The 14973-nt window shown below is 56.1% G+C and overlaps 2 protein-coding genes across 4 annotated transcripts; one reads left to right on the plus strand and one right to left on the minus strand.

Annotated features, from left to right (window-relative positions):
* Nucleotides 1–17: 17 nt before the first annotated feature.
* Nucleotides 18–9736, minus strand: ZNF142 (zinc finger protein 142). 3 transcript variants are annotated; one of them, XM_090143789.1, is made up of 9 exons: nt 9603–9736; nt 9058–9377; nt 7869–8489; nt 7386–7625; nt 6180–6992; nt 5754–5931; nt 1894–5107; nt 1138–1243; nt 18–772 (listed from the first exon to the last, which is right to left on the minus strand). In XM_090143789.1, the coding sequence occupies exons 2-9, from the start codon at nt 9335–9337 to the stop codon at nt 273–275; spliced, it is 5952 nt and encodes a 1983-aa protein (XP_089999915.1). In that variant the 5' UTR covers nt 9338–9377; nt 9603–9736; the 3' UTR covers nt 18–272. The 3 variants fall into 3 exon arrangements, 2 of the variants coding, with proteins under 2 accessions (XP_089999915.1, XP_031446364.2); XM_031590504.2 differs by having other exon boundaries at nt 19–772; nt 7386–7628; XR_016468196.1 differs by lacking the exon at nt 18–772 and adding an exon at nt 1606–1701 and having other exon boundaries at nt 1156–1243; nt 7386–7628.
* On the plus strand, nt 9721–14723 carry BCS1L (BCS1 ubiquinol-cytochrome c reductase complex chaperone). The gene is made up of 8 exons (XM_031590518.2): nt 9721–9794; nt 10493–10866; nt 11338–11477; nt 11591–11785; nt 12478–12541; nt 12864–13033; nt 13458–13575; nt 14288–14723. Exons 2-8 carry the CDS (start codon nt 10547–10549, stop codon nt 14538–14540), a joined length of 1260 nt encoding a protein of 419 aa, XP_031446378.2. The 5' UTR covers nt 9721–9794; nt 10493–10546; the 3' UTR covers nt 14541–14723.
* The last annotated feature ends 250 nt before the right edge of the window (nt 14724–14973 follow it).

The following is a 14973-nucleotide window of genomic DNA, read 5'->3' on the forward strand; positions in this document are numbered from 1 at the left end:
GGTGTTTGGTATAGGGAGTGGGGTTTGTGATTTCTCCCTGCAGACAATGCCCTTTGCTTTATGAACCTGCTTCCATGCTGCCACACACACAAGGAGGGCTTCCAGCTGGAGTTCCCACAGTTCCCAGCACCCTGGTCCTCAGTGCAGCTAGGAGAACCCCAAAGAAACAGGATCAAAAGGAGCCGAGAGATTCCTTTTATACAGCCACATATCTTACATCCCATATACATATATGCCTATACACACACATACATCTCTGCAGCTGCCAGGACTCACTGGGAGATGCTGTCCTTCTCTGTGAGGCACTCTCCCTCCTGCTGCAGCATTGGTGGCCCCGTAGCTGGGCTCTCCCTCTGCACAGCATGGAGGTGGACGGTGGGTGTGCTGGGGTCTTTGCCCACCCCCTGGCTGGGGTCGCCAGCCCCGCACTCAGGGTGGTGCCGCTGGATGTGTTTGATGACCTGGAACTTCTGCTTGGCCTTGTAGGGGCAGTAGCGGCAGAAGAAGGGATGCTCGTTGGTGTGGGTGAGGTAATGGTGCCGCAGGCCGGCCGCCCAGCGGAAAGCCCGCCCACAGGCATTGCAGACGTACGGCTTCTCCTCGCTGTGTTTCTTCAGATGGGTCTTGAGGAGGAAGCGGGTCTTGAAGGCCTTTCCACACTGCTCACAGATGAAGGAACGCGCGTCCCGGTGTCGCGTCTCTTTGTGCACCCGCAGTGCGTCCGCCCGGTTGGTGCAGTACTCACACTCGTCACAGCGGTACGGCTTCAGCCCTGCAGCAATGGGGATAGTGCTGGGGTCAAGGGGATGGTGTCTGTCTCTCACAGCCCTTCCCATGGGGTCTCAACATCCCCATAATGATCCAAGGACCCTCCCTACACCCTATCCTTGGCGCTAGTGCCTACTCCCCTGCAGGCCCCCTACAGCTCCCTCATTTCTGTCTGTGTCACCCCACTTTTCTTCTCATCATCTTCCCAGAACTGGGGTGCAGCCCCAAGCCATCCCCAATCCATCAGCATGCCAGGACATACTGAACAGTGTCTACCGTGTCTCACATGGGAAGCGTGGAGTTGGGTTTATGCAACCCAATGGCCCTCCCCTGCCAGCAGTGCTGGAGGTGCCCCATGGCCACACTCACCTGTGTGCTTCGTCATGTGGTACTTGAGCTGATTCACCCACTTGCACTTGTAGCCACAGTCTGGGCAGAGGTATTTGCGCTCCTCCTTGTGGATCCGCATGTGGTACTGAACAGAGAAATATGGGGCACAGTCAGGACAAGGCTATGCCACCTGCCAGAGGGGCATGCAGGGCCCTGTGATGCGTGGGGCTCAGGAGCAAGTCTGACATCTCAGCAATTGCAAGCGGCCAGGAGGGCTGTATGGTAGCCTGACCATGGGGTGATCCACAGAAGGGTCAGGATCAGACCCTGCTGCTGCTGAGTGCACTCTGTCTCAGGACACAGGATTTTCTTCATAGTTTGGCACTTAGGAGACACAGCTCAAGCTGAAAACAGACCAGCAGAGCTAGCCCTGAACAGAGTGCATCACAGCAGCCTCGCCCAGGTGACCCCAAAGGGCTCCAGCTCAGCTATTAAAAAAGTCAATACCTCTTTTAGTAAAGACAGGCCATTTTCCTTCCATTACCCCATGCCTGACTCTCTTGTTCTAGGAAAGGCCCTTTAGTGTGAGAAGATGATAATCACCTACAAATCGGAGCAGAAAGAACGTGCAGTCACTGTCCCCCAGTATCACATTGCCTTGCATCAGCACCACCTGCTTGCCTATTCCCATATACAACTCAGGAAAGAACAGAGAGGGCAATACTTCCCCTTGTGAGTTTCTTCATTCCCAAATCCCAGTGTATCTCCCAAGCCATCCCCAAGCAGGATGCTCACCTTGAGACGTGAGGGGTCAGCACAGGTGTACTTGCAGAGGTGGCACTTGTACGGCTTCTCACCTGTGTGGATGCGGATGTGCCAGGTGATCTTCTGCCTGTTCTTGGTGGTGTACTCACAGTCGGAGCACTTGTAGATGCGCGTCCCCCCGTGGCCCTTCATGTGCTGGTCGAAGACGAGCTGATGGCGGCAGGCGAAGTCACAGAAGGGGCACTGCAGGGGTTTGTCCTGGGGGGCGGCCGGCTCGTGGCTCTCCACGTAATGCCGCACCAGTTGCTGCCGCTCCTTAGCAGCGAAACTGCACAGCTCACAGCGGTGGCTGAAATGCTGCTTCTTGTGCTCCTCCAGAGCATCGCGGCTGGGAAAGCTCTCCTTGCACGTGCCACACTCCAGGTGCGGGTGCTGCTTTTGCACGTGGCACTTGAGCGTGGCCTCGCTGTGGCACACGAAGCCGCACTGCGGGCAGCCGTAGGACACCTTCTCCTCGTGCCGCCGCAGGACGTGCTGCTTGAGGGCCGTCTCGGAGCTGAACCGCGCCTCGCAGCGGGAGCAGCCGAAGTTGAGCTCGCCGCGGTGGCAGCTGTTGACGTGGCGGGTGATGTCGTTCTGCAGGTAACTGCTGTAGTCGCACAGCGGGCAGAAGTGGGTGGGTGTCTTCTCATGCACCCGCAGGCGATGGATGCGCAGCTTGGAGTTGGTGCCGAAGGTCTGGCTGCAGATGCTGCAGGCAATGCGGCCCACGCCGGTGTGCAGGGACTGGTGGGCCTCCAGGCGGTACCGCCGCGTGGTGCTGAACTCGCAGTAGAGGCACTTGTGAGGCTTCACCCCCTCGTGTTTGATGCGCACGTGCTGCCGCAGGCAGCGGGCCTGCTTGCAGGTGAACTCACACTGGCGGCACTGCAGCTGAGGCCGCTTGCTGTAGTGCTTGCGGTGCAGCTTGCGGTGCAGCCGCAGGGCTTTGGCCACTTTGGAGGTGAAGGGGCAGGAGGCACAGCGGAACTCCCCCAGTGTCACACAGCCCCTCTTCTTGTGCGTCTTCATGGCCCGCTCCTGGTGGCAGGTGAAGGGGCAAGTGGGACAGGTGAAACGCCTCTGTTTGGGCAGTGCTGCTTTTGGGGGGGCTGCATCTAGCACAGGGTCACCGGGCTGCTCCGTCTCAGTGCTGGCTGTGTGCCCCCCCAAGAGCTGGGTGCTGTGGGGTCTGTCCTTGGGATATGGGAGGTGTTTCTCAGCACAGTGGTTCTTCAGGGCCCGCTGAGAGCGAAAGGCTTCAGGGCACAGTGAGCACCAGAACTGCTCCAGGCTCCGGCAGCCGTCCTCCACGTGGGAGGTGATGGTGGAGACCCGGGAGCACACGAAGGAGCAGGCATTGCAGTGCAGCTTCCCACCCTCCAGCCGATATTTCTCAGAGGGTTTCCCAACCTGCAAAGGACACTCCGTTCTGCTCGTCTCAGCTCCATCCCCTTGCTGTGAGGACTCTTCTGCCACCTCTGCACTGTCACCAGAGAGAGACTTCTCAGGGGAAGGACAGCCTGACACATGTTCCCCAGCAAAGGGACCATCTGACTCCTGCATTTTATCAGGCATCATTTCAGCTTCCCAGGGGGACTCAGGATGTCCAGGCTCCTCCATGCCTCCCTTGTCGCTTTCTGCTGTTTCTGCAGTATTATCACCCAGCTGCTCAGTAGGACAGTGCGACCCAGCTGCCTCTGCAACAGCTGGTTTGAGGACCTTGTTCTTCTTCAGGAGGACTGGGCATTTTTTGAGGAGGTGGGTGTTGAGTCCCCTTTGCTGCTTAAAGCTGGCACCACACTCACGGCACACAAGTGGGGTGCGGTGACTCTGGCAGCTGGCTTTAGAGTGCAGTGACATGGACTTCTCCTTCCGTGTGATGTAAGAGCATTTTTCACACTTAAAGATCTGACTTTCTGACTGCACCACCAGCATCTGGACCCTTCCCTCCAACACCAGTGTCTCTGCCTGCTCCTTGTCCTGCTTCCGCAGTGCCTTCAGCACTGACTCTGAACTGTTTCTGGTGTCATCGTGGGAGGTGGCCGCATCCTCTGGGACAGATGGGTGGCTCTGCTCAGCAGTCTTCAGCACACCGAGCCAGGCCTCTGGTGGTTCACCTTGGCTGGTCTCTCCCATCTCTGGGCCTGCATCCAGCTTGCTGTGGTCTGAACATGACTTCTCAAGGTGGCCTGTGGCCTCTCCTACAGTGTCATTTTCCTGGCTGGCACCTGCTGCTGCACTGTCCTCCAGCCTCAACATCTCATCCTTGCATACATCTGCCCCTTCTTTCTTATAATCTGGGATGTCTTCAAGTGCACTGTCATTGTCCTCCAAGCCAAGGTCATCCTGGGAGCCCAGCATCTCATAGGCAGCAGGAGGTTCCTTGCAGGACAGCATTTCCATGCTCTCCGGCTGTGCCATGCAGGCATTTCCAGTCAAATGTTCCAGGATGGGATCAGATGAGACATTTACTGTCTCCAAGTGCAACATGCAGCTCTCTGCCACATCCTCAGAAGTGATGAGCTCAGCTGGGCCTGCAGCACTGTCACTCTGCATGCTGTCATCAATCATGCAGCTCTGCTCCCCCTTGCCCACAGCTGTCTGAGCCTTACTGCTGCCCTCTGGCGGAGCAGCATCCTGCCCCAGAAGGGGCACCATGGACGCTTGCTGGCAGCCCTCTTCCCCCTGGGACTCCGGCTGGGATGGCTTCACCTTTGCCCACTGCTCCTTGCTAGAGAAGGGGGAGCTGGCATCCACATGCAGGGCTGCTCCAAGCTCGTAGCCAAAGACAGACTCGGATGAGTTGATCTCCAGCTCTTTGCTGGCATAGTTTTCCAGCCAATCCTTGTCACCAGGCACATAACCGTGAATCTTGCGCTTGTGGAAGAAGAGGCTGGTGTTACTGAAGGTGCAGTAAGAGCAAAGGGCGCAGCGAAACTCCTTTTGCTTGGTGTGCTTGCAGTTCTCGTGGTTCAGCAATGCCTGCTTGTACTTGGTCTGGTAGGCACAGTACTGGCATTGGAAGATGGGCACTTGGTAATTCTGCGAGTGCTTTGCCTGCATGTGCTTCTGCAGCTCATACTTGCGCTTGCAAGCAAAGCCGCACACCTCACAGATGAGACTTTTGCCTTGGTGTCGCAGCTTGTGGCTGCTCAGCTGGTCAGCACGGTGGCATCGGTAAGAGCACTGGTTGCACTGGTACCTGTGGGGAAAACAGAACTGGTCAGGCAGTGTGGGGAACCAGAACAGGCCAAACCCTGTCAGACATACGGAGCTCCGCTTCCCCCTCTCAGATACCTGGGGAAGGGGTGCTCTTAGATTTGCTGGGTCTAACCTTTGGAATTTGGGCAGCTCAAACCACAAGCAATTCCTCTCTGTTGCATCCCATGCACTGCTGGTGCTTTATATCCCCAACCTGGCGATGGGAGATAGAGTCCCTGGGTACCCCAGAAAGTGACCCTGTCACTCCTGACACACACTTCACAGCAGAAGCACCTCCAGCATCCATGGAGGCAGACTAGACTCACAGGATACTAAGGTGATAGTGCAGAAGTAAAGACATTTTTTGACAGAGTCCTGCACAAGCTCAAACTGGCCTTGGCACAAAAACATAAGCAGAATGCAAGAACCCAGGTTTAGAGCTGCACTAATGTAATGATGACACTGAGGCACCTGAGATACCTTTGCCTCCACAACACGATGTTGACAACAACCTGCAAGCTCAAAGACTGCATTTATTGTGTGCCACACAGAATGGGCAGTAGTTGCAGCCCAGAGCAGCAGACTCCTATAGCAGAATCTGGGAAGCCCTAACAATGTTGCCAGGCCAACCAGCCTAGGAGTAGTACCGAAGATCACCGGTGTGCTTGCGCATGTGAACGTTCAAGTAGTGCTTCCACTTGGTGATATATCCACACTCAGTGCACATGAAGTTCTTGTCGTTGGAATGGGTTAGCATGTGCTTGGAAAGGTAGCTCACATCGCGGCATGTGAAGTCACACAGCTCACACTTGTGAGGCTTCTCTCCTACAGAGGAAAGAGAAATGTTCTCAGTACAATAATCAGATATGGCAGCTTTCCTTGAGGGTAACCAGCTCCGCAGGAGCTTGGGATAACAGCAGGGATGGGGACACACTGTGACTTCACCCAAGGATTGGTGGGTGGCAGAGCCATCGATGGGACTCGGGAATCCTGACCTAGCCCTCCCTGACCTCCAGGACCAGCACAAACCCATGTCCCAGCTCGGTTCCAAATGCCCCGCAGCAGGCACTCACCTGTGTGCAACAGCATGTGCCGGATGAGCACCCTCTTGTGCGCAGTAGCGAAGGCACACTCGGTGCACTTGTGGATCTTCTCATTGGCATGCATCTTGCCCACGTGGTCATGATACTCCACAGGATTGAAGGTGGCATAGGGACAAAAGCTACACTGGAGCTGCTCACTGCCTGGGTGCCCCTGCTTCTTATGCTTCCGGAAAACATGCTTGTTGGAGCAGATGAAGTCACATTGCTGACAGTGGAAGGCATAGTGGGTTTTCCGGTGAGCCTCCATAGCCTCAGCAGTGCCGAAGAGCAGTGAGCAGGCATGATACTTGCACTCCACTGCCTTGATGCCATGAGCATCCTTGAGATGACGGACAAACTCCTTCCTGTCCTCCGCACAGTAGTCGCAGCCCCCTTGGAAGCAGCTCAGCCTCTTGGGCTCAGCTTTGTGAGTCTTCAAGTGCTCTTTGAGGGCCTGGCTGAGGCGAAATTTCTCCTTGCAGACGGGGCAAGAGTAGACATCGGAGTAGAAGTTGGAAATGTCCTCATGCATACTGGCCATGTGGCGGTTAAGGGCATTCTTCTCCACCGAGCTGTAGTGGCAGAGCGGGCAGCGGTGCGCCTTCTCACCTGTCTCCCGCATCATGTGGATCTTCAGCTTGCTTTTACTGGTGAAGTACTTGTGGCAGTTGGGGCACTGTAGGCTGGGGTCAGGGTAGTGCAGGTGGAGATGCTCCACCAGGTGTGTCCGCTTCTTGAAGCACCGCTTGCATTCGGGGCACATGTGGGTTTTGTAGATGTATTCTGAGCCCTCTGCAACATCTCCTGTGAGAGCAAAGGAATAGCCATCAGCAAGAAAAAGAAAGGACACAAGCACAGGCAGATGTTCCTTCCCTGACCCTACTGTGTTGGGGCAGTCTTCTCACATAGAGTCATGCAGCAGCCAGGTACCCGCAGGGACCATCCCCATCCTGAGCCACCAGAATGGTTTGGGTGGGCTCTTTCCAGCTCAACACTTACAAAAGTGATCCAGTGCAGCCTAAATCAGACTTGCTTGTACGTCCCCCAAAGCCAAGCAAACTCCTCAGGAGAGAAAGAATGCACCTAATGGGCAAATAGGCTGCTGGATGGCATAGGACCTCTTGGCCCCACTATGCTGTACTACTTGCTCATAAGCAATAGGCCCAAGCATCTCTGAGCACAGGCTCAAAATCATACCTTTGAAGTGCTGAGCCCAGGTCACCTTGGCTTTGTCAGCAGCCTCCTTCCTGTTCTCTTTGGCCTCGCCCTCACAGGGGTTCTCTCCATCCTCCTCCAGTGAATCATCCTCATCACTCTCTGAATCCTCTTCTCTGGCAGACACTTTCAGCTCCTCTAAGGAGCCTGAGGGATTTGCTGTCCCTGTTTCTTCTGAGGTAGCTTCCCAGTCAGGGTGGCAATTCTCTGCCTCCTTCTGCCCTACTGTGTCAAGGAGGAAAGACAAGAGACCGTGATGCTGCAGGGAGGAAGCAGCCACCACCCCTAACCCATACACATAAAAAAATCTCTGGCTCTCTAGGGCACCTTGCTACTGGACCACTTGGCTCTTCAGCCCTCCAGCAGCACAGCTTTGCCCTCATTCCCCACAGCTCTAACTCCAAACCCAGCCCCTGCAACACCCACAGGCTCCTGACCCAGCTTGGGTCTCTAACTCAGCTATACCTGATGGCAGAATGTGAAGCTGTTTGAGGGGAGCTGAGCCGGGAATGCTGCTCATCACAGATGTCTCCGCAACGTGGCTCTTCCTGTGCTGCCAGAAGAGCTTGGCACTAGCTGTGACAAAATCACAATGGTCACAGTGGAAGGGGAAGTGGGTGCGGTGGTGCTGCTCCATGGCTGGGCGGCTGGGGAACAGCAAGGGGCAGGCTCGGTAGGTGCAGGACACAGGGGAAGTCCCATGAAGGAGACGTAGGTGGCTGCGCAGCTGCTTGCGGTCCTCTGTGGCAAAGCAGCAGCCGTTCTCAGGGCAGGGCAGAGCTCCCTGCGGGCCACGGTGGGTCTTGAAGTGGTCCTTGAGCTCACCAGGCTGTGCAAACGCCTCCTGGCAGATGGGGCACAGCAGGCATTCAAGAGCCGAGCCCTCTGGCACGCTTGCTACTGGTGGTTCTGAGTCCCCTGGCTCATTCTGGCCCTTACTGGTGGGTGCTGGCAGCACTCCAGGTAGCCGCAAGTGCTCTGGTGGTGGCAGTAGCAGGCACTCATGCTGGGACAGCAAGGAAGCCTCCTGGAAGCTCTGGCCACACCTCTCGCAGAAATACAACTCCACCACTTTGACCAGCACCTCTGCACAGAGCAAGGATGATTGTGAGAAAGGGCTTTCACCAGGCCCAGAGCTTGGGACTGGTGGTTCAGTTCCAGCTCTGAACAAGAACAATAAAATTATGTTGCCATGAATTACAGCTTTGAAAACAACAGTTCCCCTCTGCCCTGGGAATCCCATGCCACACAGTCATACTGCAGGAGGAGCATCATCGTGCAGGTGACCACACTGAGTGGGTCCGTCCCTTAGCACCTCTGAGGCACAAGAAATATTGTTTGGCCTTCTCTCTAGAAGGATGCCCCAGGTGGGGAGCATACTGGGGGATGCAGCAGGATGGAGATCTCCACCTGCATCCTCTCAAAGGCTCAGAGCAACCCCACAGCCTTCTCCAAGGCTCCCTGGGCCAGTCCTCCCCCACCTTGTGCCAGACCCGTAGTGAGCGGCAGCATCTGCTCATGATGCACACAGGCTCAGTGACCCAAGGGCACTGTGACATCCCCAGGGTGCTGACCAGAAGGAACAGGTCCAGCTGACCCCCCGTCCCACTGCTTGGCACCGAAGTGTCCATGCCCCCCTCCCCACACCCAGTACCGGTGCCATTGGCCGTGTTGCTCAGAGTCACGTTGCCAGCCACAGCCTCGATGAAGATTTCTACGTTACTTCCTTCAGCCGCAGCCCCTTCCCCAGGCAATGACGCCTCTGCCAGCACCAACTCCTGGCTCGCGGGCAGTGGGGCAGCCCCAGCCGTGGCAGTAGGGCTTCCAACCGCCCCTGCTGCTCCCACTGCCCCCGGAGAGGGCAGGAGCAGCTCAGAACACAGGGCCTCCATCTCCTCGCCTACAGCAGGGGGTGCAGCCTCTTCTGCGCTCATTGCCCCTTAGCCAGAGCCGGGGCACGGGGGTTCCCTGGCTCTGGAAGAGAAGAACGAGATCGAATTACGAGGGATTCCGGAGGGTGAACCAAGGGCCCCAGCACCACCTGCCCCCGTGCCCCGACACAGGAGCCTCATATAGGGCCTGCAGCCAGCCGGGACACCTCATCCGCAGCCCAGGAGCAACGCAGGGCTCAGGCCTAGCCCCGACCCCGTGCCCCCCAGTACGCTTCAGCTGCCCCCGCCCCATCGTCCCCGCTCCCACCTGCAGGTCCGGCCCAGCGCATCTCGATGGTACCCGCAGCACAGAGCGTCACCCTCGGCGCTCCCTACGGCCTCCTCCTCTCCCCCGACCCCGTCCGGCGGGTGAGTGCCGGGAGTCGCCGGAAACGGAAGTGCGGGAGGAACCATAGAGAGCGGCGCGGAGCGGCGCGGCGCCGGGGAGAGCGGCGTGGAGGTGAGAGTGAACGGGTCGAGGGCCGTCCCGGGGTGGGGACAGGGCGGGGCCGGGCCGGGCCGGGCCGGGCCCTCTAGTACGGGTAGGCGTGGGGCTGTACGGGTGGGCAGTGCACTCGCCCTGTGTCCGGACGGGGCCCGGTGTGGGATGAGGGTCTCGCCTCGGTGCCCGACTGGCGGCCTTTATCCAATGGTAGAGGGTGAGCTTGGAGGTCTGCGACTGAGAGTCTTTGCCCAGAGGAGAGAGGAGGGGAAATGCACTGGTGGCCTTCAAACCCGCCAGCAGCTGAGCAAGGGGAGCCCTGGGGTTGGGGCCTCAGCCTCTCTGCTTTGTGGCACACAGAGTTATGCTCCCCTTGGGGACTCCGTGGCTCCCTGACATCAGGGCATGTTGATGCTGCTGCCTCGGGCCTGTGCCAGCTGCCAGCAGCAAAGAACGTACTCTCAGCTCAGTCTGGGGACACACTTGAGTTTTTCCAAGCAGTAAATCCCCGACACTCCAGTGCATGGGAACTTACAATTATTTAAATAATAAAATGGTGTAAAATGTGAGACTTCTTGTGGCAGAAGATGCAACGGATACTTTGAGAAGAGACCACGGTAAAGGCCAGGCATCTGCAGGCTACTCATCTTGCCCTCTGCTGCTGCAGTACTTTGCTCCATCATTCAGTCCTTCTCCACTCTTCTCTGCCCACACAGGTTGGTTGATGGAGTGTGGAGATACTGTGGAAAGAAGCACGTTAACCTCCCACAATGCCGTTTAGCGACTTTGTTGTGGCACTGAAGGACAACCCCTACTTTGGGGCTGGGTTTGGCCTCGTCGGGGTGGGCACAGCCATGGCACTGGCTCGGAAAGGAGCTCAGTTTGGGCTGGTGGCTTTCAGGCGCCACTATATGATCACCTTGGAGGTGCCCAGCAAGGATAAGAGCTACCAGTGGCTGCTGAACTGGATCTCACACCATGCCAAGCGCACGCAGCACCTGAGTGTTGAGACCTCATACCTGCAGCATGAGAGTGGGCGCGTCAGCACCAAGTTTGACTTTGTCCCCAGCCCTGGAAACCATTTCATCTGGTAAGGAAGATCAGAGGGAGAGGGAAAAGTAATCCGTGGGGTTGCCCTCATTTTGGCAAAGGAAGTCCAGTTTGGTGGACCCCTAGTGGCAGAGATTTCTACTCCTTCTTGTGTCTGAATTAGGAGAGGGGATTGGAAGTAGCTTAGGGAGTTTGCACCAATCTGAAATTGCTTTTTCACCTGAGGTGACCCCAGGCTATGCCCTCTGTCTGGGTGCAGACAAATGGGAATGGACCCCAAGATTTATCCCACCCTACTGTGCATAGCCAGTGTTGAACATGCTAGCTCTGAGTTCCTCTTGCTGAGCTCTACCATGCCTGCTTTGGGCACAGAGAACAGCACCATCCCTGGTTGATCTGGCTGAGAGGTGAAAGGCAGAGGCTGAAACTTGTGCTTGGTTATGTGCTGGTGTGAGCTGTGGCTTGTGGCTGAAGGTGGGTTTCATCCCTCAACCTTGTCCTCTTGTTCCAGGTATCAGAGGAAGTGGATTCGCATTGAGCGCAACCGGGAGAGGCAGATGATTGACCTGAACACAGGAACTGCCTGGGAGTCTGTCACCTTCACAGCACTGGGCACCAACCGGGAGATCTTCTTCAACATCCTCCAGGAAGGTCTGTAGGCAGCTGTGTGGGACTGTACTGGGAACAGCCCCTTCCTGGAGGCACCTGGGGCCTCATAAGAGAGCCTTTTCCCTGCCAGCCATCCCCTCTGCCTCTTTCTGCAGCCCGGGAGTTGGCTTTACAACAGCAGGAGGGGAGGACAATCATGTACACAGCCATCGGAACGGAGTGGCGGCAGTTTGGATTCCCACGCCGGCGGCGGCCTCTCAGCTCTGTGGTACTGGAGAAAGGTGTGTCAGAGAGGCTGGTTGAGGACGTGAAGGAGTTCATCGACAACCCGAAGTGGTACATCGAGAGAGGCAAGGCTCCAGTGTGGTGTCCTCTGTGCTGTGCCCAATGCAGCACCTTACCCCTGTCCACAGATAGCCCAGCTGTGCCATGCAAAGTCCCTTGTATGTCTGAGCCCCTCAGCCTGGGCACAGAGCAGTGCTCTTACCCCAACTGTGACCATGCTGTACCCACTCATCTTCAGCTCTGCTCCTTTCTTAACAAAGAGTCCTTAATATAGCCAAGCACAGGGGAGAAAGGAAGGGACAAGCACAATCAGGGGCCAAGCAGAGGCTGCTGCTTATATCCATCCCTGCAGCTTCTCAGCACTCTGCTGCTGTGCCTGCTGCAGCCCTGCTTCATAGCAGTTTCCAGCCTTGTGTTCATCAGCCTAATCTCTTTGTGAGCTACCACCCAAATACACTCAGCTCTCTGGCATCCTGCCGTGTATAGGGGTTAGATAGACTACTGGGAGTAGGTTCTTCCTGCTCAGGTTCTGCAGTCTTGGGAACCACAGAACCATGGAGTTCACTGCTCCTGCAGTGCTGCTGTGGGGTGAATTTGAATGCCAGTCCTCTCTGTAGACGGCTGCAGAGAGTATTTTTACTGCTTCTTGCCTTTGTCTGGTACATCCTCTGTTCATGCTCGGCCAGCCCCCCTGGCTCCGAGGGAGAGGGCTCAAAAAGTAACACAGCTGATTCCTAAAAGGACACTGTCTTTCTAGGGATCCCATACAGAAGAGGCTACCTGCTATATGGTCCTCCTGGCTGTGGAAAGAGCAGCTTCATGTGAGTATTGCTAGCTGGGTGACAGCAATTTTCTTGCCAGCTGCCTGCTCTGATGTGCAGCAGTCCCTGATGAGAAGAAGTAGATGGGCTTGGGTTTGAAATGCAGCAATGAAGGAGTGGGTTGTGTCACTATTATAGGTCAGAGTGACAGCTCTGTGCGCAGGCTGGTCTGGCAGTAGGGCTCACATCTACTGTCGTTGCCTGATCCCCACTGGGGAGGTCCCCTACTGGACAGGGAGAGCCCGTTCTTCAGCTTCCCCTGCCTTTCTCTGCTCCAGACTTTCTTCCTGTGATTCACTGCTGTGATTTGTGTCCTTCCCAGTACAGCCCTGGCTGGGGAGCTGCAACACAGTATCTGCCTACTGAGCCTCAGCGACCGCAGCCTCTCTGATGACCGACTCAATTACCTCCTGAGTGTGGCACCACAGCAGAGTATCATCCTTCTGGAGGATGTGGATGCTGCCTTCATCAGTCGGGACCTCGCTGCTGAGAGTGAGTGGTGATCAGTTCCTGGGCCAGGCATTGGGATATTTGCTGGCTTGGTGCCGGCAGGCAGGAAGGGGGCAGCTCTCAGCAGTCTCATGATCCAAGCTGGAGTTCACCCTGTTTTGGCTTGGCCCTATGGAGGGAGCATTGGGTCCACAATTCCAGAGGTATCTCAGGTAAAGACACTTGTTTGAAAATCTGGCTGTTTTCAGCATAAGATGGCCTTCCTCTTCATTCTCCCTTTGGGTTCACAGGGGTGCTGCCAGGCAGGGATGGTGAATGGGCTGCCAACCAAGAGGAGGCAGAGGGTCAGCCTAGGGGGATGGAGGGAGCAGAAAGCTTGGCTTATGCCTCAGGTTATAAGCAGGTAGCCCTTAAGACTGCCAGGTGAGTGGCAGATGGATATGACCTCAAACATCTCTATCCACAGACCCTGCTATGTACCAAGGCATGGGGCGCCTGACCTTCAGCGGCCTCCTCAACGCCCTGGATGGCGTGGCCTCCACAGAGGCCAGGATTGTATTCATGACCACCAACTATGTGGACAGGTCAGAGCTACACTCTGGGAAGAAGCAGGGAGGGGTGCATGGGAAAACCTTCCTTCTGTGGAGCCTTTTTGGTGACCTTTATGGAGGGCTATGTGCATCCTCAAGTGTGAGGACTGTAGATAAATTTTTGTTAGCCGCATAGCGGGTGTCCTGATCCTCCCTCAGGATGCAAACCCCTAATCAGAACAACCCCTTGCTGGGGCCTCTTCCTCGCTGCTCAAATTGTATTGTGCTGGATACTTCCTTCATGAGAGGTACCAGCCTCCTGCCTGCAGGAATCTGTGGGTTTTAGGGTTGTGGCTGTGCTGAGTGAGAAGCTGGTTCCATACAATCCATTCAGTCATTAGGCAGTGGCCTGGGCTCATGGCACATATCTGTGTTCAGGAAGCCAGATTATGTACCTTTCAGACACTGCTGTGGTGGGCTTTGCTTGCTCTAGATTGAGGTAGCCTAGATCACTGTTCAGACAGCATGGGACACAGATGAGCAGAACTGACAACTTGTCACCCTCAGGAGCCTACCATTCCCTTCTTTCTTTTGGGTTGATTTCCTACCTTGACTGTGGGAGTAAACCTCTTCCCTACCTTTACCACAGTGCACAGGGCTTTGCAGATAGGATGCTGGCTGTGCTAGCATGGAGGGGTGCTTCTGCTAGACCCCTCTTGCAAAGGCACTGTGGTCAGATAGTGAAGGCACACTTATGTTTTGACAGGCTGGACCCAGCCCTGGTGCGGCCTGGACGTGTGGACCTCAAGCAGTATGTGGGCCACTGCTCCCGAGGACAGCTGGCCCGCATGTTCCAGCGCTTCTATCCTGAGCAGCCCCCAGCTGCAGCTGAGCAGTTTGCTGAGCAGGCACTGGCAGTCTCCAAACAGATCAGCGCTGCCCAGGTACAGGGCCACTTCATGCTCTACAAGACAGATCCTGGGGGAGCCATTGAAAACATACACTCCATCCTGCCGTGACCTAAGGTGAGCTCTGCCCTGCCATGCTGTGAGGCCTGGAGATAACTGGGACAAGGACTTGGACCATCCTGGGGATGCTGTGGAGCTGCCCTGCCACACGGGCCAGGTCTCTCCCTCTACCTCACCAAGGCCTTGTCTTTTTGTTAAAATATATGGAGTCAGAGCTTCCAGCTCTGCAACAGAGTGAGGGGATCGGCTCTTACTGCTGCCTAGGTTGCCTAGGCTTGGGTGCTACTATACAGACCCTGTTCACTGCCCTTGTGCTGGGATTGTGAGAAGCTGCTGAGGCTTCCAGATGTGAAACCATAACTTATCAACCTCTTCCTTGGACTGATACTCCAAAAGAGAATTTTGCAGGGGCAGGACATTGGGGTGATACACTGCTAAAGAGAGCTGATGGTCTTTGAAAAGAGAGCGGTCTTCATTGATCTGT

The sequence above is a fragment of the Phasianus colchicus genome, chromosome 7 (genome assembly GCF_987193195.1).
Source record: "Phasianus colchicus chromosome 7, bPhaCol1.hap1.1, whole genome shotgun sequence".
NCBI lineage: Eukaryota > Metazoa > Chordata > Aves > Galliformes > Phasianidae > Phasianus > Phasianus colchicus.